Source organism: Capricornis sumatraensis, chromosome 13 (genome assembly GCF_032405125.1).
Source record: "Capricornis sumatraensis isolate serow.1 chromosome 13, serow.2, whole genome shotgun sequence".
Lineage (NCBI taxonomy): Eukaryota > Metazoa > Chordata > Mammalia > Artiodactyla > Bovidae > Capricornis > Capricornis sumatraensis.
Genome location: NC_091081.1, coordinates 47,279,638 through 47,305,669, shown reverse-complemented (window position 1 = coordinate 47,305,669; position 26,032 = coordinate 47,279,638). Strand labels below are relative to the sequence as shown.

At 38.7% G+C, this 26,032-nt stretch overlaps 1 protein-coding gene across 2 annotated transcripts in view; it reads right to left on the bottom strand.

Moving 5' to 3' along the window:
- The window catches only part of MAP3K7 (mitogen-activated protein kinase kinase kinase 7), a 73,548-nt gene extending 49,289 nt beyond the window's left edge, over positions 1-24,259 (bottom strand). For both annotated transcript variants that reach the window (XM_068984813.1, XM_068984814.1), the window contains exons 1-6: positions 24,140-24,259; positions 10,198-10,308; positions 6,341-6,406; positions 5,794-5,839; positions 4,567-4,705; positions 790-914 (exon numbers count right to left, since the gene is read on the bottom strand). In XM_068984813.1, the coding sequence (XP_068840914.1) occupies positions 790-914; positions 4,567-4,705; positions 5,794-5,839; positions 6,341-6,406; positions 10,198-10,308; positions 24,140-24,259 (607 nt within the window). The remainder of the gene's footprint in view (positions 1-789; positions 915-4,566; positions 4,706-5,793; positions 5,840-6,340; positions 6,407-10,197; positions 10,309-24,139) is intronic.
- Positions 24,260-26,032: the final 1,773 nt, after the last annotated feature.

Below are 26,032 nucleotides of genomic sequence, written 5' to 3'. Positions count from 1 at the left end.
AAAATTTGTAAACAATGAATCATTTCCTCCAGGAGGAAATACATGATTGGGTTCCTGTGAGCCTCTTCACAATGTTTTTGTCAACTTATCAATATATTAACCTTGTGTTATGTGTTTCTGTTTAAAACACTCTTTAATATAAATCGTTGATTCATTAATATTAAACTCATGGCCAAAAGCACTGTTAACTCATGCCTGAATGCAGATTAGCTGGCAAGTGTATTTTCTCTGTAAGACACATCACAGCCTTCTGATACTTAGGAACACTAGAAAACACTTCAATATTACTCGTAGAGGCTGTTTTAAACTGTGAAATCATCAACACAAAGCACAAAAAAGGGAAAAAAATGAGGCACTCGATAGATCACAGAAGTGATACAGTATGAGAACTGACACAAGAGGGCAGAGCAGTGCCTTGTTTGACCTCAGCAGGGAATGTGTGTGTTGGGCCACTCAAAATTTTTTCCTGCTCTGTGCATACCTGTGAGTAACTTATGCAAAGAATTATGAGTACTGATTTTAGGGGTCACATAGGCAAGTTTGCAGTTATGGAATCTGAGCATGAGGATCAACTGTACATATGCCTGAACTTCAGACAACCGAAATCTTGCTATGAGATTCCAGATCTAAGGCTGTATTTCTGCAGTACTTCCTTAGACTTTAGGAAGTATCTTGTGTAAACGACATGTAGAAATAAAATCATGTAAATAGGGGAAAGCCATAAACACACTGGATTTACATGGGGTAATAAGGCAGATTATCAGTCACATCACGCTTTTGCTATTTTACCTTCAAAAACTTCAGGTGCCATCCAAGCAGCACTCCCCTTATTGTTGGTCATGTGCGTCTGAATGTCACAGGCTGTACCAAAATCACAGATTTTTAAAACTGTCCCCCCTGCAACCAGCAGCAAGCTGTTTAAAAAACAAACAAGACAAAAAATAAGCCAAAAAATGAATTAAAGGTTATAAGATCAGTATTTGATTCTACAATAAAAGAGACATTTGAGGAAATAGAAAAGGTTAATAAGCAAAATGTCACCATTCAACTTCTGTAAAATGTGAACCAGTCACCTGTAATAGCTTAATAATACAGAGAAATATTGGCAAAAGTTAACTTTAAGCCAGTTCTTAGGGTGACTGCTAGACTCGAATTTTGATGTCTTCATCTCTATCTCCATAATCTTTCTTGATTATGCTTCTCTCTGGGCCAAAATATGGGGTTTTAAAAAACATCTAGTAAGTGAACATTAAGGTTTTCTGAAATGGGAGTGGATGGGTATCAATACCTTCATTAACTGTTGGCTCCTGTACTTTACCTGCCTACCCCAGTGTCTTTTAAGGTGCACGTAGAAACCTAGTCATAAAATCTAAATCATAAAAATTCTAGATCACATATCTGGGGACCTAGATTGCAAAACAACCCAGAAGATTATGACAGCATTAAAAATAATAGAAAGTATCAAAGCATATCACAACTACTGAGATTAAATATTGTTTCAGGAAAGCTCAGTTTCAGGCCTACACACATGATTATGTACACACGACAGGCAGTACTTCCTACTGTGGATCATGGTGCCAGAAGTTTCCAAACCTTCTCTGCTCTGATTAGCCTTACTGTGAACAGAAATGAGTCTTCAGTTAGCCTAACGTAGGTTCACTGACCCTATTTCCTTTCCTTTTTGGGTACATTTCTCAGCCTTCTGAGCAATTAGGTATGGTTATTATGACCATTCTAGCCAGTACAATGTGATGTACTTCACCTTCAAGCCTGATCCATAAAAATCTCCTACATATATATATATATATATATATATACACACACACACACACTCCTGTTCCTTTCCCTATATGTCACTGAATGCAGAGGATTCTGACCTATAAGACAGATGGAGTCTGGGACATGAAACAGGAATGTTCACTTTGAACTTTAGGAGCAAAACTCATAAATCACCGAACCCATTTAGGGTTCAGTTCTCTATCTTTTGGCTTAATGATGCCCTTATCTTCTTGTAAGATCACCTATGCATGTAAAGGACGTTTGCGGTTATATGCAGCACCTCTGGGTTTGTTGCTGGATGTTTTTGCAGTTTACCCAGTTTGCCATATTGCTGGAGGACCAAAATTCTTCTCATGTGAGTTTAAGAGTCAAAGCCACGTTACTATATGAGCACTGTGAGCACTGTCAAGAGCAGTATATGGGGATCTGAGCATGTACAGGTTACACTATACATAATGTTGCTTTATCCCCTTCCCGGGGTATTTTTTTATATCATTATATACAGATATTTACATAAAGTTATAAATTCTTTGTATATAATTCTGTTCTAAAATTCTAACTGGACAGATTATTTAGAATATTAGTTTTTTTTTTAGTCCATCATGACCAAAATAAGCCAGATAAACTACTATTCATATCTCTATAATGCCACAAATACTGTGATAATTTAAGTAGAAAGAATGGTAAGTGCAAATTACCTTTATATACACTTCAACAAACAAAAAAATTTTCCTTGTTTCACTGTTGCTAAGTTCTTACTACTTTTTATCCAAGAGAAGAATTCTGTAACTGACTTCCTGGTTTCATCCTAGTATATTCAAAATATCACAGTATTTTTTCTGAATGACTTTTATATTATTACTATTTACAATGAATACCCCTTTATTCATAAGATTCTGAATGAACTAACAAAAAGGTAACTAAAAGTAGGGGCACAAGCTGATACTGTATGAAACACCTAATTGTATCATCAGGTGCCTTCTTTCTGTACCATTTTAAAAAATTCCTCCTGACTGAAGACTCCACAGGTTTTCCAGGGACAATAAGATAGGGCACATGTGTCTGTATATACAATTATATATGAAAGTACAGCCATTCCAAAGAATTTCCTTTTCCCCAGTACCTTCTAAAAAATAAATTCAATGATAAAGCCCAATTTGTATACAGGGTGCCCCACAGGCAATTTTCAACACTACACTATGAGTCCAACTGTAAGAATGACTGAGAGGAATGAATGACCTAGACTATATCTCTTGTAAATATGTTAATGGTATTTATTAGCAAAACAAGAGTCCCTAGCTGCAGATGACGTTGGTAAGACATATCTGGTCTAAATAGGTTGGTTAAATAAACCTGAAATTTATGGATTTTACAGGGTGTGATTGAATGGAGAATGGAAATAGATGTTTAAGCTGTGTAATTATGGAATCTAAAAAATGTTAAAAAAACATCTCTTGTGAGATTATTTTAAAGTACATTGTTTAATAACTCATTAGTTATTTCAAAGCCAAATATGCCCCAGTGCAGACAGGTGTTGCATCTAATGGGTTCTGGCTCCTCTAGGAAAAAGATGCTTCATGCCTCATACTTGCATCATGAAGGCATAATACCTTCACACCTCATTGTTCCTGGGTAAGAGCTATATTTTCACAAATTTGCTTTGCTAATTCAACTCTGTTAATCTGGGGAGGGGGGGAAAGGAGAACATAATCTCCCAAAACAGGGACCAAAAAAGCTGCTTTCTTCTTTACTAGCCAAGATAGGTAGCTACAACAACAATCTTGGGAGTCAAGTTAAAAAGAAGTATCATAAACCTGGGACTTAAACATTATTTGACCAAGGACCCAGGGAATGAGAAATCAGTTTAAGCCTGGAGGTGGAAATAAGGTACACTCGTAAGAATGGAGATTCCAAGAGTTGAAACCTATGTAGAGTGCATCAGATTAGAAAGGAGAGTGAGAAGTTCTACCTGGAAGGGACACTTTGATGCTTTAAATCACTGTCAAGAGAATGGAATACTTCTGACTGGTTTCCTAGGGGAAACCTCTTATCTGAGAACCCATGTGATGGCTAGCAGTAGAAGAGAAAGGGCACAGGGGGAATTTTTGTCACAGGTGGATAGAAAAAAGGAAAATTAGAGAGAAATGGGGACAGAAATATGTATGTTTTCTTTAACTCGAGTACCCCTGGGGCGAGGGGAATCTCTGAAGTTTTAGCCTTTAAAAATACTTATTTAAGGAATTTTGAAGTTTTTTCAAAGTCCCAGGATCCACAATATAAAGAAATCCAGAGTATTTTCAGTTTCTACTCAGATGTGCCAGCAATGCCTTTTGCCTTTTTCTGAAAATGCCAATAATAACCACCCTGTGTAGTTTGGTGGAATGTTGACTATGTGTGGACATTGTGCTTATTAGGGATACAATGGGCAACAAGACAGGCTTGTCTCTGCCCTCATGAAACTGTTCAGGGAAACCAATATATACTGTGGGCACAAAACAGGACGCACAGACTAACAGATTCTAGAAGTATGCTCATCTAAGGCAGAAGTTATTAAAAATAAAAATGCCACTAAAATAAAAATGCCACTGAAGACAACGTTCTAAAATGCAAGTTTAGATGGCTAAATGATGGAGGTGTGTTAAAAATAAACAATGTTAAAAGAAAAAAAATAAACATTCTTCAGCAAGCTAAAAGGGAAGAGAAAAGAAAAACTGATGTGCAATGACCAGCTTAAATTCAGGAATGGGTGGGGGGTGCTGAGAGAGAGACCACATGATTAAAACTTACTTTGGTGGTTTCAGGTCCCTGTGAATTAGAGCTTTGGGCTGCATGCTGTGAAGATAGGCCACTCCTTGGGAACACTGTAAACACCAGCTCATTGCGTGGGCAGCGGTGTAATATGGCAATGGCTCGGCACCATGCAGCACTGCAAGAGAAAGGCACAAACTAAAAAGAACTTTATTGCATATAACAAGACACAAGGTGAATACCAGCACTGTCAGAACACATGACCGGGTATTCTCCTACACAGGCTCCCATTGCTCCTGCTTTTCCTTCTTTTCTAAATAAAAAGATAGAAACAGCTAATGATTTCAAATGGGTAACTACCACATAAGTACCTAACATTTAATAGGACATCTATTAAATGTTATACGTACATTCAAATACAATTAATATACATTACCACATTTTTTAATCTCAATAGATGCAGTCTTGCACGCAATAATATAAATTACAAGCATCTGATAGCATACTGTACTTTTAGAGAGCTACAAACAAACAGTATAGAAGAAAACAAAATGATGTGCATTGAAATGTTTACAATTATGCTTTCTATAATAGCTAAAAACTAGAAGTAATTCAAAATAAAACACAGAAGTATTAGACAGCCATTAACAATGACAAACACATGAGCAGGAGACACAGCTAAATAAAACGCTACATATTATGAAAATGGTGTGACAAGAGACTATATATATGGTTGGTGTTTCTTAGAGTGAAACAGCTCTGTTCTACACAGCTAACTAAATGGATTAGCTCTGTTCTATAAAGGGAACTAAATAATACAGGTTCCTTTCATTGTTACTAAAATGTTCCATAAGTGAACATTTTCACAAATTTACTTTTTTGGGGGAAAAAAAAGCAAAATAAAGCAGAATAAGGATGTGTAGCTAAAAAGTTCTAAAATGAGGAGACTGAAAGCTAAGACATGGCAAAAAGAAAAGGTTGTTAAATATGAAGATACTTTAAAATCTATTTAAAAAGCAAGTAATGCTTTTAACATTATGAAGAGTACCATCAATTTAAAAGATTACTATACTTAGACATCTAAATTTCACATACTAATGTTGTAGCCTCTTGTCTTTAGCAGATTTTTAATCTTTGGCAGATTTCTTAACTATCTCCTTTTGGGACTCTGAGGATAAATTGTGAAGAACATTAAGTAACTTACAGTTTGTATTAAAAGCTTTTCAATTATTTTACTCTAATAAAGACAGGTCTAATGACACTCACCATTATACAAGGAGCCCCCTTCAGCATATTCCATTACAAGACACACCTGAAGGAAACATATGTCAGAATAACCACAGAGCTACAGCATCCTAGGGAACTTGAGAGACAACTTAGATCGAGCTTTGATTTTATAAATGCATTTAAAAATCATTCTTTTGGTCCCCAGTATCTGATTAGCACTAGAGGAAAAAAAAAGGTATCTGTGATCTAAGACCTTGTCTTCTAGAGGCCCACTGTCTAAGAGTGAAGATGTATATAAAAACATAATCACAAGGTCTTTGCGGATTTTTTCCAGTGCAAATGAACAGAGGCTATCACAGGTTTATATTGAATCTCCAAAGAAGATGAGGTTACTGGATAAGACCACCCAAGATAACTCTTCCCTTATACTGTGTTGCTAATAGATTAGAAGCACACACAGTATGATTTTTTTTGTTGTTTTAGAAATAATACGCCAGATCAAAACAGCTTCATACACTACACAGCTGCATGTATTTGCCATGTCTTTTCTCACAGACAGAGTAAAATGAAAAAATGACAAACTTACTGGATTCAAGCAGGCTCCATATAGCTTTACGATGTTAGGATGGTTCACACGCGATAACTGTCGAAGCTGTAACAAAAAAAGGTTTCTTTCGAAAAGTGCTAACTTTTGAGGAAGTGATCTCACAGTATCATTCAAGTCTTAAGGCTGTAGAAAACATTAGTTTAATCATTCAGCAGTCACTGTTTCCTAAGTAGCAGGCACCCTGATCATAAGCACCTGCCTACAATGGTACAGAATCCCTGCCCTGGAGTTCTCACAGTTTAGTCGTGGGAGAGATACATACACTAATAATTAAAGCAACATGCAAAGTGCTATAACAGGAGTTATGAACAAGGCGTGAGTACAATAAGAAGCAATTAAGTTTGCCAAGAAATGTTAGAAGGCCATCCCTGAGATGGCACTGAGCTGAGTTATCCAAACCAGAGGAAGCCGTTATCATCAGCACCTTCATCTTCATACTATAGTTGAAGGAATACTCTACCTACTCTATGCTGGGCACTGGGAGGCACTTCACAGATACTGTATAATCCTCACAACTTTGCAAGGCAGGTATTATCACTTTCATTTTAAAGATGAGGTACCCTGAAGATAAGGCTCAGAGTAGGTTAAATGAGTTGCTAAATACCCTAGAGCTAGGAAGTAGTAGAACCAGAGTTTGAATTTTGGTCTGTCTGACTTAAAATCTGCACTCTTGCATTCTTTTCCCTCCACCTCCTATCTCTGAGTTAATTCCCTCTTCTCAGTTCCCATTACAACTGCCTTTGCCTTAGCAATTCCAATCTGAACCAATGTAGTAATTATACAGCCTTCTTCTAACTGGTCTCCGTACTTTCAGTTTTATCCAATCAAATCCAATCCAATGAGTCATAGTGAGATCCGTGAGTGGTTTGGCTGTACTCATTTCTCTTGCTCTTTATCTCAAATTAATATTAACATATCCCCCCTAACTGCTCCCTACTCTTTCTTCTCCCCCTTTTCTGCTTCTTCCCCTTTCTTCTTCCTCTCCTTCTCTTGCTAAGTCACTTCAGTCTGACTCTGTGCAACACCACAGACGGCAGCCCATCAGGCTCCCCTGTCCCTGGGATTCTCCAGGCAAGAACACTGGAGTGGGTTGCCATTTCCTTCTCTAGTGCATGAAAGTGAAAAGTAAAAGTGAAGTCGTTCAGTCGTGTCCGACTCTTAGCGACCCCATGGACTGCAGCCCACCAGGCTCCTCCGTCCATGGGATTTTCCAGGCAAGAGTACTGGAGTGGGGTGCCATTGCCTTCTCCGTCTCCTTCTCTATTATCTACATAATACTGCTGGCTCATATGAAGCCCAAAGGTAAACCTTTTTGCCACATGCTACTAGAAAGCTGTACTTTTCTACAGCCAACATTTCTAGATTTTTAATCCTATGAGACTTAATATCACTATTTATTATATTTCACCTTGTTAAGATTCTGAAGTACTGAGCTTCAGATAGCAGATTGTTCAAGCATTTACTCTTGCTCCCCCATCAAATACTACCAAAAGAGGAAAGGTACTTTTTTTCAAGACAAACTCAGAAAGATGAAGAAAACGGGATAAGAGAAAACAGCACACATTTTTGGAAGCTGGAAAGCAAATGAGTAGCAATAACTGACACTGCAGATTTAAAAGCAAATGAGAAAAAGTGAGAAGCAACCAGATTTAACTCTAAAACCTCCAAAAGGTTGGGGAGTGGTGACAGTACCAGGTAGCTATTCACATAAACGATTACTAATAAAAGGGCAGAGAAATTGCTTAAAATTAGGCCAAAGATTCCCTCCTTCCCTGTCTTCAAACAGCTAGTGAAAGCCTCTTTATTGTCCCAAAGATCAGAGGTTAAGCATTAAATGCTGGAGAGGATGTGGAGAAAAGGGAACCCTCTTACACTGTTGGTGGGAATGCAAACTAGTACAGCCACTATGGAAAACAGTGTGAAGACTCCTTAAAAAACTGAAAATAGAACTTCCATTCGACCCAGCAATCCCACTGCTGGGCATACACACCAAGGAAACCAGAACTGAGAGAGACATGTGTACCCCAATGTTCACTGCAGCACTGTTTATAATAGCCAGGACATGGAAGCAACCTAGATGTCCATCAGCAGACGAATGGATAAGAAAGCTGTGGTACATATACACAATGGAGTATTACTCAGCCATTAAAAAGAATACATTGGAATCAGTTCTAATGAGGTGGATGAAACTGGAGCCAATTATACAGAGTGAAGTAAGCCAGAAAGAAAAACACCAATACAGTATATATACGGAATTTAGAAAGATGGTAACAATAACCCTGTATGCAAGATAGCAAAAGAGACACAGATGTATAGAACAGTCTTTTGGACTCTGTGGGAGAGAGAGAGGGTGGGATGATTTCGGGGAATGGCATTGAAACAGGTGTAATATCATATATGAAATGAATCGCCAGTCCAGGTTCGATGTATGATACAGGATGCTTGGTGCTGGTGCACTGGGATGACCCAGAGGGATGGTATGGGGAGGGAGGTGGGAGGGGGTTTCAGGATGGGGAACATGTGTACACCCGTGGAGGATTCATGTTGATGTATGGCAAAACCAATACAATATTGTAAAGTTAAAAAAAAAAAAAAGATTAGAAGTTGATTCTTTAGAGAAGGTATAATAATATCTTCTCTAAATATAGATATATATTTAATGCAGAGATAAATACAGAGATAGAAATATAGAGAAGGTGTGAGTCTGGATTGAGGGACATCAAACAAAATTAAGGATGAGCTCAACATAGTTGCTTCTGAGAAGGAGAAAACTTGATGGGAGGAGATACACGGGAGTTTTAATAAAAATACATGGAGAACCATTCAACAATTTAAATTATGTGTATCTATAACTTTGATGTAAAATTTTTTCTCCAAGCTATTATCATCTTTTTGACTGGATTCCTAGACTTTAATACATATGATTTTATCTAGTTTTAGGAAACTGCCAATACAACAGTATCTGATCAATATCCTCATTTAAACCATAAACAAAAACTGAATAAGGCAAGATAAAGCCAGATTGCTGGACTACAGATCATTTTTCCTCATGATGACATCAAACCATTCATCAGTATCTCTCAAATCATTCAACTAATTTACAAAAATCTACTTCATCATATCACAACTAATTTCTCATTTCCTCATGTTATGCATTTAAAAAATCAGAAAGTATATTTTGACATTATAATTAAATAAAATCACAGATAAAAATTCAGAAAGTTTATAAGGTAAAGACCACTTCTGTTGGCCAATGAAGTTAAAAAGTTATAAAATCACTGATTTATTCAAATACTGTAATCTAATATACAAAACAGCATAAAAGAATGAACCTGATAATAAATAATCTCATGCTTATTGAATTCTCCATCATCAAATCTGTAAGAGAACAGCTATAAATTTTCATGCTAAATGAGAAAAGCCAATTTGACATAATTTTTCCTTAAAATAATCTCATTCGAATTCCTTAAAACATTCAGTCAAAAATGAATGCATAAAATTTCCCTTCTTAACTTTAGATAATGGGAGAGATTACCATTTCTTTTCTATTTTAAAATTTAAATTCTATGCCTTGAAATAGATCTGAATTACATGGAAGAGACTATTTTAATTCAGGGATGAATTCATTTATGCAGCTAAATCTTCTAATTTTTAATCAGAACTAAGAGTATGAATGAAAATATGTTCCTATGGCATTCCCTTTAGTTCAACTAAATTGCTGATGCTTAAGAACACAGAGAAATGACAATTGAGAAACACTTTGTTTTTCACAAATATCAAATTCACAGAGTATCTTAGGTAAAGAACTACACAACAGAAATGACATTTCAACTTACCTCTACAATAAAAGCTTTCCTCTCAGATTCACTTTCTATTTGTTTAATGGCAACATCTTTTGCTCTCCACTTGGCTTTGCATACTACTCCAAAAGCTCCTCTTCCAACAACCTGAGTTAAAAGCAAACAAAAAAAAAAAACCCATGAGAATCAGAAACAAATAGATCCAGCCCACATATAATGCTGAAGCAAACCTGAAAGGTTAAAGATTTCAGAAATCATCACGATCTGGATTTGCCACAGAGCCAGTATGAATTTTCGTTAAAACAAGGAGACAATGAAAGGCACTGTCTCTGTCTTTGAAAGTTTATGCTCTAGACACCTCTTCATTCTCAAAACCAAAACTAAAAAAAAGGACTCTTAAAGACAGAAAACAAATTAAAACAGGCAAGATGAATGAGAAGATACAGAGAAGATGGTTTGGAAAAACAAAAATAGAAAGCAGAAACGTAATCAATGTTTTAAGCTCTTATATTTATGAAATTAAAAATAGCTTTTAAATAGTTCAGTGGGGTAGGGAGTAGAGGGGAAAGGATAAAAATATAGATGATAAAAGACTGGCCAATGTGAAGGACGGACAAAACATGGCATATTATACACTGGAATGTTATTCGTCAAGAAAAAGGAACAAACTACTGATACATACTACGACACGGATGAACCTTACTAAGCGCAAATGACAGACACAAGAGACCACACGCTGTATGACTCCAGTTATATGAAATGTCTGTAAAAGGCAACATTTAGGGGTAAAAAGTAGATCAGTCATTGTTTGGGGCTGAGAGTGGAAACTGGGAGTAACTGTAAATGGGTAGGAGGAATCCTACCAAGGCGATGAAAATGTTTGCAAACAGATTTCCGGTGATGTCTGCCCAACTTAGTAAATTGTAAAAATCACTGTACACTTTAAATGGCTAAATTTTGTGATATGTAAAATATATCTCATTAAAGTTACTTTTTTAAGTTACAAAATAAAAACCGACTATATGTTGTATTATTGTTGAAGCTGACAGGTAGCTCTCGAGTTCATTCCTCTCTCAAGCTACTCTGCTTTTACTGATGTTTGAAATTCGCCATTATATTAAAACAACAACAAAAGAATAGCTTTTAATACTTATTAGAATAAAATCAGTCTTTTATCACTGAAAATGACCTTAGTTATGTGCCACTTACTTCAATCTTTCAAATTCCAAAGGATTTAAGTACTTCCTTAAGGGAAAAATCTACAGCTCTCACCAATGATGTACTTTCTATGTAGTAAGCACTGAGCTGAGAAGGAAATGGCTACCCACTCCAGTATTCTTGCCTGGAGAATCCCATGGACAGAGAAGCCAGGCAGGTCATGAGGTCACGAACAGTAAGCTACAACTGAAGCGACTGCGCATGCACGCATACAAATCTGTATCATGCATCAGAAAGGAGCAGTTACATCTCTTGGAGGAAGTCTTCACTTCAGGCAAACTTACATGAACAGGTACTCTTTCCAGACTGAGAAACAGGTGCTAGTAAATACCAGGATAGTTAGTTGTAAGCTGAAATGGATGCCATAACTCAAATTCCACTTCAAACATTACACAAAGCAGTATGGACATCTCTCATGCTGCTTAATGTATAAAACTACCCAAATAGTTAACATTCAGTGAATGCCTACCATGTGCCAAGTACTAGTCTACGTGCTTTAGTGCATTAACATATTTAATCCTCCTCCATTTTAAAAGTAAGTAAACTGAGTCACACAGTTGCCAAGTTGCCCAAGATCACAGAGTCAGAGAAGCCAGGATTTGAAACACAGAGTATATATATTATAAACAATTCACTTTATATTCAATCTTTGATGTCATTGTTGTTTAGGCCGTCAGTTGTGTCTGACTTGTCTGTGACCCTGTGGACTGGTGCCCACCAGGCTCCTCTGTTCATGGGATTTTCCAGGCAAGCCTGGAGTGGGTTGCCATGACCTCCTCCAGGGGATCTTCTCAACCCAGGGATCAAACCTGCATTCCTGCTTGGCAGGTGAATTCTTTACCACCGAGCCACCTGGGAAGCCTGTATGCCATCAGCCTAAAGGAAACTGAGTTGTCTTGATTCTGGCGACTTTTCTTTTTCCATTCCTGGCTCAGGGACCCCCTGCTAATTAGGCTCTGGCCCTCCTCCGTACCTCTCATAGGGAAAGGAGTCAATGTCACTTATTTGAACTTTGCATCCAGTTACTTTAACATGAACAGTGATTGGCTAAACCTGGTACCACTGGAATAATGGCAAGAGCACACCTAGAATCTGAAACCCAACAGACTTGTGTTTAAATATAGACTCTGTCTGCCTGCTAGCTACCAATACTGGGCAAATTAATGTCTTTGAGATTCTGTTTTCTCAACAGTAAAAGGGAGATGTTTACATTTTCTTCAGCATATTATCTATAGGGTTCATAAGTCAAAATCAGACTTTTTTTAATACACCACAAAAGAATAATAAATGCTTGGAGTTGGGTGTGAGTAAGTTTGAGGAGTTATACTACTTATTTCTTTCAAATTAACCACAATAAACAGCACACCTAAAATGAATTTCAACATTATGACAATATCAGGTGAAGAAAGAAAGGATGGAAAGACCAGTCTATCTGTTAACGGTACTATGAATAATGATTGGGAAGTAATTTAATACATTCTCCAACTATGTATTTATAAATGGTGGCTCAGGTCTGACTCGCAAAGAGTTGGACACGACTGAGCAACTGAACTGATACTGATACTGGTGGCTCAGACAGTAAAGAATCTGCCTCCAATGCAGGAGACGTGGGTTCAATCCCTGGGTCAGGAAAATTCCTGAAGGAATGGCTTCATAAGAGAATAGCTAACCAATCAAGTATTCTTGCCTGGAGAATTCCAGGGACAGAGCAGCCTGGCAGGCAACAGTCCATGGGGTCACAAAAGAGTCAGACAGGACTTAGTGGATAGTAATTTCACTTTTCTTTCCCTTTTCATGTATTTACAGATACCTCAAAGCAACTGGTACTCAGCAGGTCTCTTGTTTCATTTTGCTATTCTCAAGAATGCCCACACAGGGATTTCAAACATTACATCTGTGTATCATGCATCTGTTGCAAAAACTGTGTACGGTGTGCATGACTCACTGTGATGCTCAAGTGCCACCTAGTGCTGAGATGATGGCCAACCTGAGCCTGCAACTTAAAACCGTGAGAACACAATGTGGGCAACTAAGGACATGATAAACTTTCTCCCTCTCATTTACAAAAGCAATTTTTTGGAAACACTCTGAAATATAAAACAGGCATTTCATGTAAGATAAAAGAGTCCATGAACTTATTAAGAAGCCTCTGCGTGCATCAGGGCCATGTGATATTTCGTGTGTATGGTGAAACAACAGATCTAAAATGATTAAATAAAGTCCAAGATGCCTGAGGTTGTACAGGTAAACTGAAATACATAACAGAAAAAATAACTGTAATAATTCAAAGGTCAGAGGCACAGCTGCTGCTGCTGCTGCTGCTAAGTCGCTTCAGTCGTGTCTAACTCTGTGCGACCCCACAGACGGCAGCCCACCAGGCTCCGCCGTCCCTGAGATTCTCCAGGCAAGAACACTGGAGTGGGTTGCCATTTCCTTCTCCAAAGCATGAAAGTGAAAAGTGAAAGGGAAGTCACTCAGTAAGTGTCCGACTCTTAGCGACCCCATGGACTACAGCCTACCAGGCTCCTCCATCCATAGGATTCTCCAGGCAAGAGTACTGGAGTGGGGTGCCATCGCCTTCTCCTTCAGAGGCACAGAATCAGTGCTTAATGAATTATATTTCTGTGTATGTAATGATTCTGATTACTAAATTCCAGTGTGTGGAGGGGGATTTCCCCACACTTTCAAGTACTCCTCAGATACCAGCTGGACAGCCTACCACTGAGTTCAATTCTGACATCATCCACCTGGAGAGAGCATCAGATCCCACAGGTTAAGGGCTCAGTTCTGCGAGACTGTGTTGTACCCTCCCTCTCTCCCACCAAAGGCTTCTATGCCCTCTCTGTGCCCATGTGTTCACCAACCTGGAAGCTCTCTGAAACCTGTCCTTCTGGGTTTACGTGGAGCTTCATTAAATGGACATGAATGATTAAGCTGCTGGCCACTGCTGATTTATTAAACCTCCAGCCCTTCTCCCTCCCTAGAGGTCAGAGGGGTGGGGTTGAAAGTTCCAACCCCCTAATCACATAGTCAGTTCTTCTGGCAAGCGGCCCTGTTCTTAGGTGTGGTCCAAAATTAACCTCAGGTCATCTTTATCTCTCAGCACTTACAAAATTCAGAGGGTTTTGGGAGCTGTGAGCCAGAAACTGCAGACAAAGACCAAATATATTTAAGAAATATTTTGGTCATCTGAATGACCAAGTACATGTGTGTTGAGTCTCTCAGTCATGTCCAGCTCTGTGACCCCATGGGCTGCGGCCTGCCAGGCTCCTCTGTCCATGGGGATTCTCTAGGCAGGAATACTGGAGTGGGTTCCCATGCCCTCCTCCAGGGCATCTTCCCAACCCAGGGCTGCCGCATGGCAGATGGGTTCTTTACCGTCTGAGCCATCAGAAAAGCCCAAGAATACTGGAGTGGGTAGCCTATCCCTTCTCCAGGGCAACTTCCCGACCCAGGAAGCAAACCAGGGTTTCTGGCATTGCAGGTGGATTCTTTTCATATTTCTTGTAAATCACCATATCACAGAATCAAAATGTGACTTCCCATCTTTTCAAATGGCATAAATATTAGGGGTAAAAGAAAAAATATATAAAGAACTGATCCCTGCCTTTAAGGGTTGAAAGTGAGGTAGAGAAGAAATTCAAGACAAAACAATAACACACACACACACACAAACACTTCCCAGCTGAAAACGGCCAGAGATGAGAGTCTATGATGGTGGCTTTCAGGACAGACTTAGGGATTCAAGGGTAGAGAAGACTTATTTCCATGCCCCCTCCCCCTCAACTTCTCACTGAGATCTGTAGGAGAAAGCAGCCTCACAGGACAGGCTCTGCCAACACGGGAAGCTGCAAATAAGTTAAGTGTGGTAAAGGAGACATTCAGAGGGAGGCCCCCCATTCTTTCAGCCTTGACAGAACAGAAAAACTCCTGCCAAGAGAAAAACAGGATAACTGAACACTGAAGTGTCTTCTGACTGCAGAAGGAGGCTGTTGGATGGCAGACTGCTCAAAATACAGGAAGCTAAATGCAGAGCTCAGCTCCATCTCAGGATCAATGAAAGCCAAAGGGGAGGGTCCAGTTAGCAGGTGGGGAGAAATGGGTAAGGTCTCCTGCTTTCAAAAGGTGAAGTGAGGCTAAAGCCAACAGAACAATGAACTGCATTTATTCCTTAAACCAATATTTCTTGAATGTCTACTATATTCAGCTACCATCTGGGATACAAGAGATAAACCATAAATAAGACAAAGGCCTAGATCCACATTAAATGTACTTTCAATTTAAGTGGGGGATAGGGAGAGGAAAGAAAAGACAGTCAATAGACAAAAAGATGGGGCTTCCCATGTGGCTCAAGTGGCAAAGAATCTGCCTGAAAATGAAGAAGCCGCAGGAGATGCAGGTTTGATCCCTGGGTCAGGAAGATCCCCTAGAGGAGGAAATGGCAACCCACTCTGGTATTCTTGCCTGCAGAACCCATGGAAAGAGGAGCCTGGTGGGCTACAGCCTACTCTTTGGGTTGCAAAGAGTCAGACATGACTGAGCTCGCAAGCTTGTGAGATAAAAAGACGAATAAGATAAGTAACAGCTTATAAATAACTGCCATGGATAAAAAGAAAAAGTTGAATAATGGGACAAACTTATGTGGAAATTCATGGCTGGATAGTATAAAAGGCATCTGAGGAGGCTGCTGCTGCTGCTGCTGCTAAGTTGCTTCAGTCGTGTCTGACTCCATGTGACCCCAGAGACGGCAGATTCTCCAGGCAAGAACACTGGAGTGGGTTGCCATTTCCTTCTGGGATGCATGAAAGTGAAGTCACTGAGTTGTGTCCAACTCTCAGCGACCCCATGGACTAATTTCATATTTGAATGACACAAGGAATGAACCAAAGAAACTACTAATGTAAAGACCCTAAAGGGGGAAAAAAACCCTACAATCTCTATTCAACATTTGAACCCCAGCTATAGTTTAGGCATTATCCTACATATTCCAGATATAGAAGTAAACAAGTTAAACCGAACTCCTTGTTCTAACTACTTATATTCTCTGTGTGCAGGGAGACAAAGAGGAAGCAAAATGTGTGTATACATAGGTTTATATGTATATATAAAAGACAGAATGTTTCAAGAAAATGATAAATGCACTAAAAAGAAAAGAAACGTAATTGCATGTGTATGTGTGTACACATTCATGCACTCCTCCCACTCCAATTTTAAATTAGGCCTTACTGAGAAAGGTGACATTTCAATGATGACCTAGAGAAACACTTGGAGGGTTTGGTGAAAGCAGGACATAGTGGGAAAAGGGAAGAGTGAGGAAGGAGAAAGCCAGAGAGACAGACGAAGTCTGGATCCTGGAGGGTTCTTGGCACAATGAAAAGGAGTCTGAATCTCAGTCTAAGTGTGATGGGAAGCAATTAGAGGAATTTAAGGAGGAATGTGATAGGATTTTACATTAAAAAAAAATCATTCTGGCTCTGTGTGAAGAATGAACTGTAAGGAAGCTAGCTTATATATAGAGAGAGATCAGGCAGAAGGCTGTAAAAGCAGCCCAAGCAAGAGAGAAGTGCTTTGAGAACAAGGCTGATGGTAGTACAGAGAAATGAGCAGAACTGGGATATGTTTTAGCTTGTTTTTGTGCTCCTGTGCTCAGTCATGTCCGACTCTGTGACTCCATGGACTGTAGTCCACCAGGATCCTTTGTCCAAGGGATTTCCCAGGCAAGAACACTGGAGTGGGTTACCATTTATTACTCCAGGGGGTCTTCCCTACCCAGGGATCTAACCTGAGTCTCCTGCCACTCCTGAATTGCTGGCAGATTCTTTACCTGCTGAGTCATCAGGGAAGCAGGGGAATATGTTTTAGTTGTTGTTCAGTAGCTAAGTCGTGTCCAACTCTTTGCAACCCCATGGACTGCAGCATGCCAGGCTTTCCTGTCCTTCACTATCTCCTGGAACTTGTTCAAACTTATGTCCACTGAGTCGGTGATGCCATCCAACCGTCTCATAAACCATATGTTTTAGAGGTAAAGTCAAAAGAGCTTGCTGATGATCTGCATGCAGGCAGGACAGGTGGACAGGAAAAGACATGAGTCAATTATAATGTCTAGATTCAGAAACAGTTTAATAAAGGATAAGAAAGGATGAAGCAAGCAGATTTTTTTTTTAATAGCACAGAGTTCTGATTTACTCATATAAAGCCTAAGATGCCTATTTAGTTATCTGAGTAGAGATATCAAGAAAGAGAAACATGAGTCAAGAAGCCAGGCAGAATATTAAAAACTTGGGAGAGTCACTAGCATTTAGTTGGTACTTCGAATCAATCCCTTGGGTGTGGTGACCAAAAAATAGCATGTGAACACTGGGGTTCCAGATCTGAGCTTTGAAGCACTTCAACATTTAGAACACAAGGGAAGAAGAAACCAGCAAAAAGAAAGCAAATATAAAAACAGCAAGAGCATTAAGTCAATGGCTCTCTAAGTGTAATCTCTGGGTCAGAAGTACTTGCATCACCTGGAAATTTGTGAAAATGTAATTCTCAGTTTTCCACCTAGAATTACTGAGTCTGAGGGTCGGGTCCAGCATTCTGTGTTTTAACAAGCCCTTCAGGTGATTCTGACATTTGAGAATGACTGTATCAGGTTATACTAAAACCATGACTAACAGTAAGACAAAATACCTCATTGGAAACCATCACACAGACCAGAGAGCCTTCGGTTACTGCTGATACGGTCTATGGAAGTTTTCCAGACCACTGGCATGATATCTTCAGCAGGAAGAAAGGAAAAGGGGAATTCTTGAGAGCAATGCACTGTTGTTCTTGACACATGGTAGATCAGAAGGAGAGAGTGGCACAGATGGCACACTGAGACACAATGGCAACTGAGGTAAATAATAAAAGAAACCAATATTTAAACTACAAAACAATGACAGGAAGTCACTCTTTACTTACTACCAAATTTCTAATTCAAGTTCACAATCAAATATGCTTTTTTGATTGTACTCATATCTGAGTAAGCTTCTCTGACATATTATTATTAACAATTATTGTGAATGGACAGCTCTCCCCAAAGATCAGTTTTCACCAAGAGTGTAAAAAATGGCACATGTCCAAATTACAAGTATCTCCCCCAATGCAGACATCCATCCAAAATGGTGAACCCAGAAATAAATATTTCAGGTATTTTTCACAATCCCTCATCTATAAAAACAGAAAAACAAAGGAATGCAGCGAGAACTTTGGTTTTAAAAGGGAAGTCAAATCGAAATATTTCCTTCTGAACATATGACTGTTTTCTAAATTAAAATGTTTTCAGATTAATTCCCTTATTATATGTACCTCTCCCTCCGTGGTTTAGCCCTCATGGTTTGGGATCCACAATTTTAGTCTCATGTAGGAAAGCAGATTTAAATTTAATTTCTGAATACAAAAAAGTGCAGCAGCAGAATATGAAATGACAGAAAAAAAATATTTCCATGCAATTAATATTAAAAGGCAAAAATGCCAAAATCAAAATTTGGTGTATGTGTTCAAAGAAAGCAACTCCTTTAAAAACTAATTTCTTTAAGATGGACAAACACTCCATTCCTTTGTCAAGTCAGGTTTTTAAAAACAAAAAAACCTAACTAAAGGAAAACTAAATGGAAAAGGGTGTGCACCCTTGCACTCTTAATTTACTATGAAATAATTCTTAATTGTGTCCAATTCATGTTATTTTTAGTTCAATGACTGTAGCTGTCATTTTGCTTTGGCCCTGACCTGTGATCTATGTGAATGGACCCTGGCTGTGCCGCCATTGCTCTGGCTAGAAATTTGGGACATGACAGAACAAGCATAGATCTGAACATTTATTAGTTAGAACTTGGAGCCTCCAACTATTTCAGAACTTCAATATCTATTAATTAACTGTGGCAGAGTAGAACTGCCACCTGCTGACAAGACAGACTTTATAACACAGAAGTAAAGTTGATTATTCAGACTTTTTAAAACCAGCCATAAGACATCTGACCCCTTAAACAGGCCTTTCTTTCAAATAATATGCTCATGCCATCTTTTAAGTTACAAAGGCACACTATAAATGTTATCACTGTGGCTACCTCTTCACTGTGATAATAATTACAGGTTTCTCCTGAAACCAACAATCAAGATTCACATGGAAGCACTTATTAATAATTCTGAATATTCTTAATATTAATACTAATAACAAATCTATAGACAGTTTATTCAGGCCACTATAAGTTAGGTTCTATTATCAGTTGCCCACACATTTAACATAAAAAAATCACAAAATGTACAACACTGCCAAAGCTCTTTCTGTATTTCAATTTAAAACAAAACCTCTGCATGTCTCTAAGAACATATAAAGTATCCAATTATTATATGCGCATTGCAGATATGCTATTCTTAATGTCAACACTGTGGATCTCCCCTTTAAAAAGTGACCATGCCAAACAGGGTCTTTTTAGCATTTTAGTAAAGGCCCACTAATACATGGCTTGTACTGTTATAGCACCTGACCCTCTGCAGAATCTTTTACCCCTGGTTAAACCAAACTATTTGCTAGGTATAATTAATTGCAATGAAATCAACATTTGCAAAGAGAATCAGATTTTATTTTTAGTGTAAATACTGTGTTAGTCAAATCACTAACTTATCTTAACCTCTGGTTTAATCACATAAAAGAACCAGCTCACATAAAGAGAACCAGATGGACACTAGAATTCTCATGATTATGCTGCAGTAACTTCATTTACTCATTCAGCAACTATTTATAGAAAACCTTTAGATGCTAGGCACTGGAGTTTAAAGTGTGAATAAGGATAAACTTTGCTGAGGGATACCTACTTTCAGTGACAGCTAAGTATCATGAAGGCTATTAAAACTGACAAAGATCTAGGTTGCTCAGGGAAAGCTTTTCGAAGTAAGTAACACTGGAGAAGGAAATGGCAACCTACTCCAGTATTCTTGCCTGGAGAGTCCCACGGACAGAGGAGCCTGGCAGGCTACAGTCCCTGTGTCGCAAGAGGTGGACACGATTTAACGAATATACCACCACCAGCACCACCATTTGAATGGGACTTGAATGGTGAGAACAGTTCAATGAAATTCTAGGGTAAAGAGCATTAGAGGCAGAGGAACAACTACAAAGAGTTCATTTTAGTATCTTTCCCAATCTGTGATGCTTACTTTATTCAAAATCTAGTTTCAAAATCTTTCCCACGAAATGGAGCCTTCTGTGATAAACTCTACTTTCAAATTATTGCTTAAGTGTATAATTTACATTACATTCATAGTTTTAATTTATGGTTCTGAAAATCTAGTCTCAGGATAAGTCAAAGTTTTTAAGGAGAGAACCTTAGGATTCTTCACTCATCTTTTATAATTTTAGCACAGAAAAGAATGTTCATTAGGTGCTGGAGACCAGCTATTATAAATGAAATTGGTATTTTGTTTCCCATTCTTACAATAAGGTTTGGCTACAAACTAACTTCAGAAAGAACCAAAGGTACCTTATAAATCCAAGAGGAAAGAGCAAATGACTCAGGAGTGTGAAATCTCAAACTCAATTCCCTGCTCTACCATGTACTTAGATATAAGGCTTCTGGCAAATCAAACTCTATGACTAGTTGTCAATATCTGTAAACCGGGAGTATTGTTTGCCCTATTTAATTAGGATTAACAACTTCACTTTCACTTTTCACTTTCATGCATTGGAGAAGGAAATGGCAACCCACTCCAGTGTTCTTGCCTGGAGAATCCCAGGGACGGGGGAGCCTGGTGGGCTGCCATCTATGGGGTTGCAGAGTTGGACACAACTGAAGCGACTTAGCAGCAGCAGCAGTCATAAACTACATTTCATCATGATCACTGTCCTTAAAGCTGACTGTAGAAACAGAGCATAAATGCTAGAAAAAGTGTGAAACAGTAAGTGTGATTTCATTTTAGAACTGGAAGAAACCTTAAATTATCTTGTTCAATCTCTCTTTTTACGTGAGAAATCAAGAAGCTCAGAAAAATCATGTTACTTGCTCAAAGTTATTGAAATACATGATGGCAGAATCAGTATGGCATCTACATTTTCTAAATACCCAGCCCAGTACACTTTTATTTTAACCACACCACACTGCCTCTATCACTTCTTGCAACCTAGTCCCCAATGGACTGATACATAACTCATGATTCAGTCAGATCCAGAATGATAAAAGCTAAATGACTTAAAAAATTTAAGAAATACCTACATAGGTTTCTAATGCTGTGACCTGACATAATTTGATATCAAAACTGAATTTAGAAAGTTTCACACTGACTATTACTGAGTCATGGTATAAGAAATGTAAGGATTAAAATCAGCTGATGCCTTAAAAATATGCATCTGTGAAATGAGTGCATATTTGGCCTATGGTCAGAGTATTTTTCTTTATACAGTTTCTAACTGAATCAGTATAATGCTGATTCAATTACACTGTTATTTGAGAAACAATATGATTTTCTTCATTTGTAGGCAATATACTGGTACCATATGAAATAATGAAAGCAATATAAAATACTTCTTGTTTCTAGTCATCTTTCTCTTATTCATGATTTTAAGCTGAGAGGAGAATCTAAGTTGAGAAATAATGAGTGCCCATGGTGCTTCCTAGATTATATAGTAATACTGCTTTAATGTAAAAATAAAGAATATGATGAAAATTATGTAATGGTTTTAACATTAGAAAGGTCTAAGTTCAAATCTTTAACATGAAAATAAACTGAGTAATAAAAACTGAAAAGAACAAAATTAGAAGACTACCTAACCTAAGAAAATTTCATCTAGAAACAAAAATTTATTCCTTAGGAATGTCCTAAATCTACTAAAGAATAGTTGAAACATCATCTAAACTAAAAGAAGGGTCTTTGGAAACAGAACCCAAACAGGAAGTTAAATAGCTTTGGGGGAAGAGTAGTTAAAGGACAGTCTCATAACCAAGAATGTAAAATGCTTCAGAAAGCAGTGCGGGAAAACTAAGGTTGTAAAAATCAGATGATGTAAGTCTCTGAAAACATTTGGTAGACCACGAAGTACAAGTTATTATTATATAACAATTTGTAGTCTACAAGCATAGCAAGCAGTTCGCCACAGAGTAGACGTAAATGCTTATTTAAAAACTGCAATTCTTTTATACTGACTCACCGAATTTTTATTCTTAAAAAAGAAAGAATGTTAGCCATGAAAGCGGGATCAACTATCCAATTCTGAAAAAAGAATTTATCATAGTCTCAATAGAAAAACACACACACACACAAAGACACACATAAAACTCCCCCCCTTCCAAAATATGGGTCCTTCTTTTAGGCATATGACCTTAAAGCAGGTCACAGTTCCTTTCTGGAACTCAGTTTCCTAATAATGTGTGTCAGGCACTGAGTTGGGTGTTTTGCATGTACTGCCTAATAAAGTCTCATACAAATAAAATGAAGTAGAAATTATAATTATTTTATAGTTAAGGAAACTAAAGCTCAAAAAGGTTAGTCAGGAAACTTGCTCCAGATCACGCAGCTAATAAATGGCATAGCTGATACACTGAACCTTCATCTAACTCCGAAGGTTTTGCTCTTCCCACTTACACTATCTTGTAAAATGAGGCTGTTTTCAGCGATCTTTAAGATTATTTTAAGCAAGTAAAAATAAAGTAATCCATTATTCTTCCAAAACATGCATAGAAAAAAAAAATTATTCGTCGAAGGATAATTATCTACTTTTAGCTTACCACTGTCTAAAAGTAACTTAAAATTTTTCAAGTAGAGATAATTCTTTGAGAACATGCAGGATTCTCGTGGGTGTATGTAATGCAGGGTACTTAGTAAATTTCTTAAATGATAAACAAACGGTAAATAATAAATACTATTTCCAACCAAAGCTTTAATACTTTCTAAAGTGTCTTTAAAATATACATAGCTTTCAGTTTTCTAAATTTTATGGTCTATACAACCAACCTCTGTGCACTGAAAAGAAGCAACGTGCTAAAGGCACATTGTTACCTTGCTCCAAAATAATTTTAAATATTGGAGAATAAAGGATGTATTCGGGTTCTATAACAGCGATTTCTGGTTTGATCTCACATTCTAGTTGTCACTGAAATCAATCGTTATTTCTTCAGAATATGCTACTCGAAACATTTTTTCATCCTAAACCAGTCTACATTACTACTGGTGAAATTAGCCTAAATTAGTCTAATTGAAGGCTATTAAATAACATTTAATATGACTACTGCTCTATGGAATCGGCGAAACAGCTATTCGGTACTTGGAAAAACTATTAGACTTGTGGATGTATTAATTTACGAAGCATCCATAGAGCACCCACTGCGTGCCAGATGCTGAGCCAGAAGTCGAACATAATATAATCCTTGACCCTTAAGAACACCATGTTTTGGAGAACTAAAACTCCAAAACGGCAATGGTCTTTGATATATTTTACTACTTACAGATTCTAGAACTGGTGGACCAGACGATCGCACCAGTTTATCCTTTTCCGTTTGAGATGACCCAAACTCCAAGCACCGGAGTATTAAATCCAAACTCCAGAGTGCTACAGGGAGAAAAAAAGAGAGCTACCCCGGAGCAGCTGAACGCGGAGAGCCCCTTTATACCGGTCTCTGTGGGGTGTGGGGACTCCCGGGTGGGTCTCAAGAAATAGAAAGGTTGGGGAGGCGCCTTAAGAGTCAGGACCAGGCAGAGACCGGGACAGGCCAGGGCTCGAGCCTCCGTGCCGGGCCTCGCTCACCTCTTCCACCTCGATCTCCTTGTAGTCTATCTCTTCAAAGTTGAGGACTTGGGAGGGGGCTTCGATCATCTCACCGGCGGAAGACGAGGAGGAGGAAGAAGCGGCGGAGGCTGTAGACATGATCCCTCGCGGAGCCCGGGGGGCCCGGGAAGGCTGCCGCCCGGACAGTCCGGGGGAGACCCGCGCCCACCCGCCTCCGGACCGACCTTCAACCTGGAGCCACGGCGATCCGTGGCGGGGACAGGGACAGCGGCCACAGCCGAGTCCCGGCTCCGGCTCAGCTGCGTTTTCCGCCGCCCGTCCCCGCCCACCAAACTTCCGGTTCCGGCCAGAAATCGGAAACAAGAGGAGGGCCTTGAGATCAAGGGAGGGGAGGGGAGAATTCGGTGACTGAGACAGAGAAAGGAAGGACAGGTTGGGGGTGGGGTGGGGGAGGGGTGGAGTGGGGGAGGGTGAGAGGCTAGTTTGGACCTGAGGGACAAATTTCGCGAGACCTTTATTAAGGGCCTTCAGCAAAGTGATGATACCGCGAGAGCTGACGTGTGACGTAATTAAAACGCGCGAACGGAAGTGGCGCAGAGCGCGATGGAATCTCGGTACGGTTGGTCCTTTAGGAACCAGCGGGAAAGATAAAAGCTACAGTTTCAGCCTTGCTGGGTGAAGTATGTTTTGACCCCGCTCCCTTTTCTGTCAGAGACCTGCAGATGGACGGGGTAGTATTGGATTGAGTTTTTGTGATGAAGCTTACTATGCAGTTTCACTCCTAAGCTAAACTGCACTATTTCTTAAAAAGCCTAGGAAAATGTATTTTGTGTTTGGAGGGAAGCGATTGCTACTGTTACTTTGAGCCAGTCCTTGATGCTATCAGAGATTCTAGAGAAAATAATACACAGCGAGCCAGCGTATGTAACCTGAATAGTACAATATAGGCTCACGAACAGAAGTTAATTTTAGGTAAGGTAGATATTTATGATTTGGCATAATTTGTCGTTCATTTGAACATATAGGATGTATTGGTACATGTCGGAGTGCAGTGCTTTGTGCTGGATGCTTTACATTTATGTATCCCTATTTTATCATTAACAGTAGCCTTGCAAATTAAATATTTTTGTTGCCATTTTCAGGACAGGAGTAGACAGGCTCGGGAGTAAATCAATTATGATTCTCACAAGCACCTAGCTCAGTATATTTCCAAGGTGAAAAGTATTTCCTGTGTTGTACTGTCAACACAATTTTTAATTTTAAACTATCTGTTAAACATCAGTCAGTTTGACCTAAAGGCTAATTGGGAAAATTGGAGTTAGAGATGAAGGTTTAGGATGAAACGTTGTGAAGGTCAAGTTCTATCTCAGTAGGAGACCAAAAAGGGAACAGTCAGAAAGGAGAAAGTGAGGGGAATGGTGATGGCAATATCAGTGGAGGAGAGTTTTTCAAGTAAGGAATAGCTAACCAACATTGGGATTGTGAATAGGTCATTGAATTTGGCAGTTAAGAAGTTATGACCTCCTGGAAGACAGGGTGTTGTTTTTTTATTTGTAGTGTTAATAACTGATAATTTGGTGAATGGGTAAGAGAATGGAAGAATAATTTCTTTCACAGAGCAATCTCTGGGTGATCTTACCCAGGGTATTGACCACTTTTATGATAACTCACAATCTCTCCCAGTTTTCAAATTTTTCCTGAATTCTGGACCTACTGGACATCTCTGTTTAGACGTAACTTAGCACATGAACTTTAAGATTCCAAAAGCAAATTCAGAAGTTATCACCCACTACATATATATTCTTTGTGTGCATTTTCTGTCTCCATGAAGGATCCCATTGTTTACTCAGTTGTCCAAGTGAGAAATCAGAGCTTTATTTCTATGTGTATTACAACAAAATGATGCTTAAT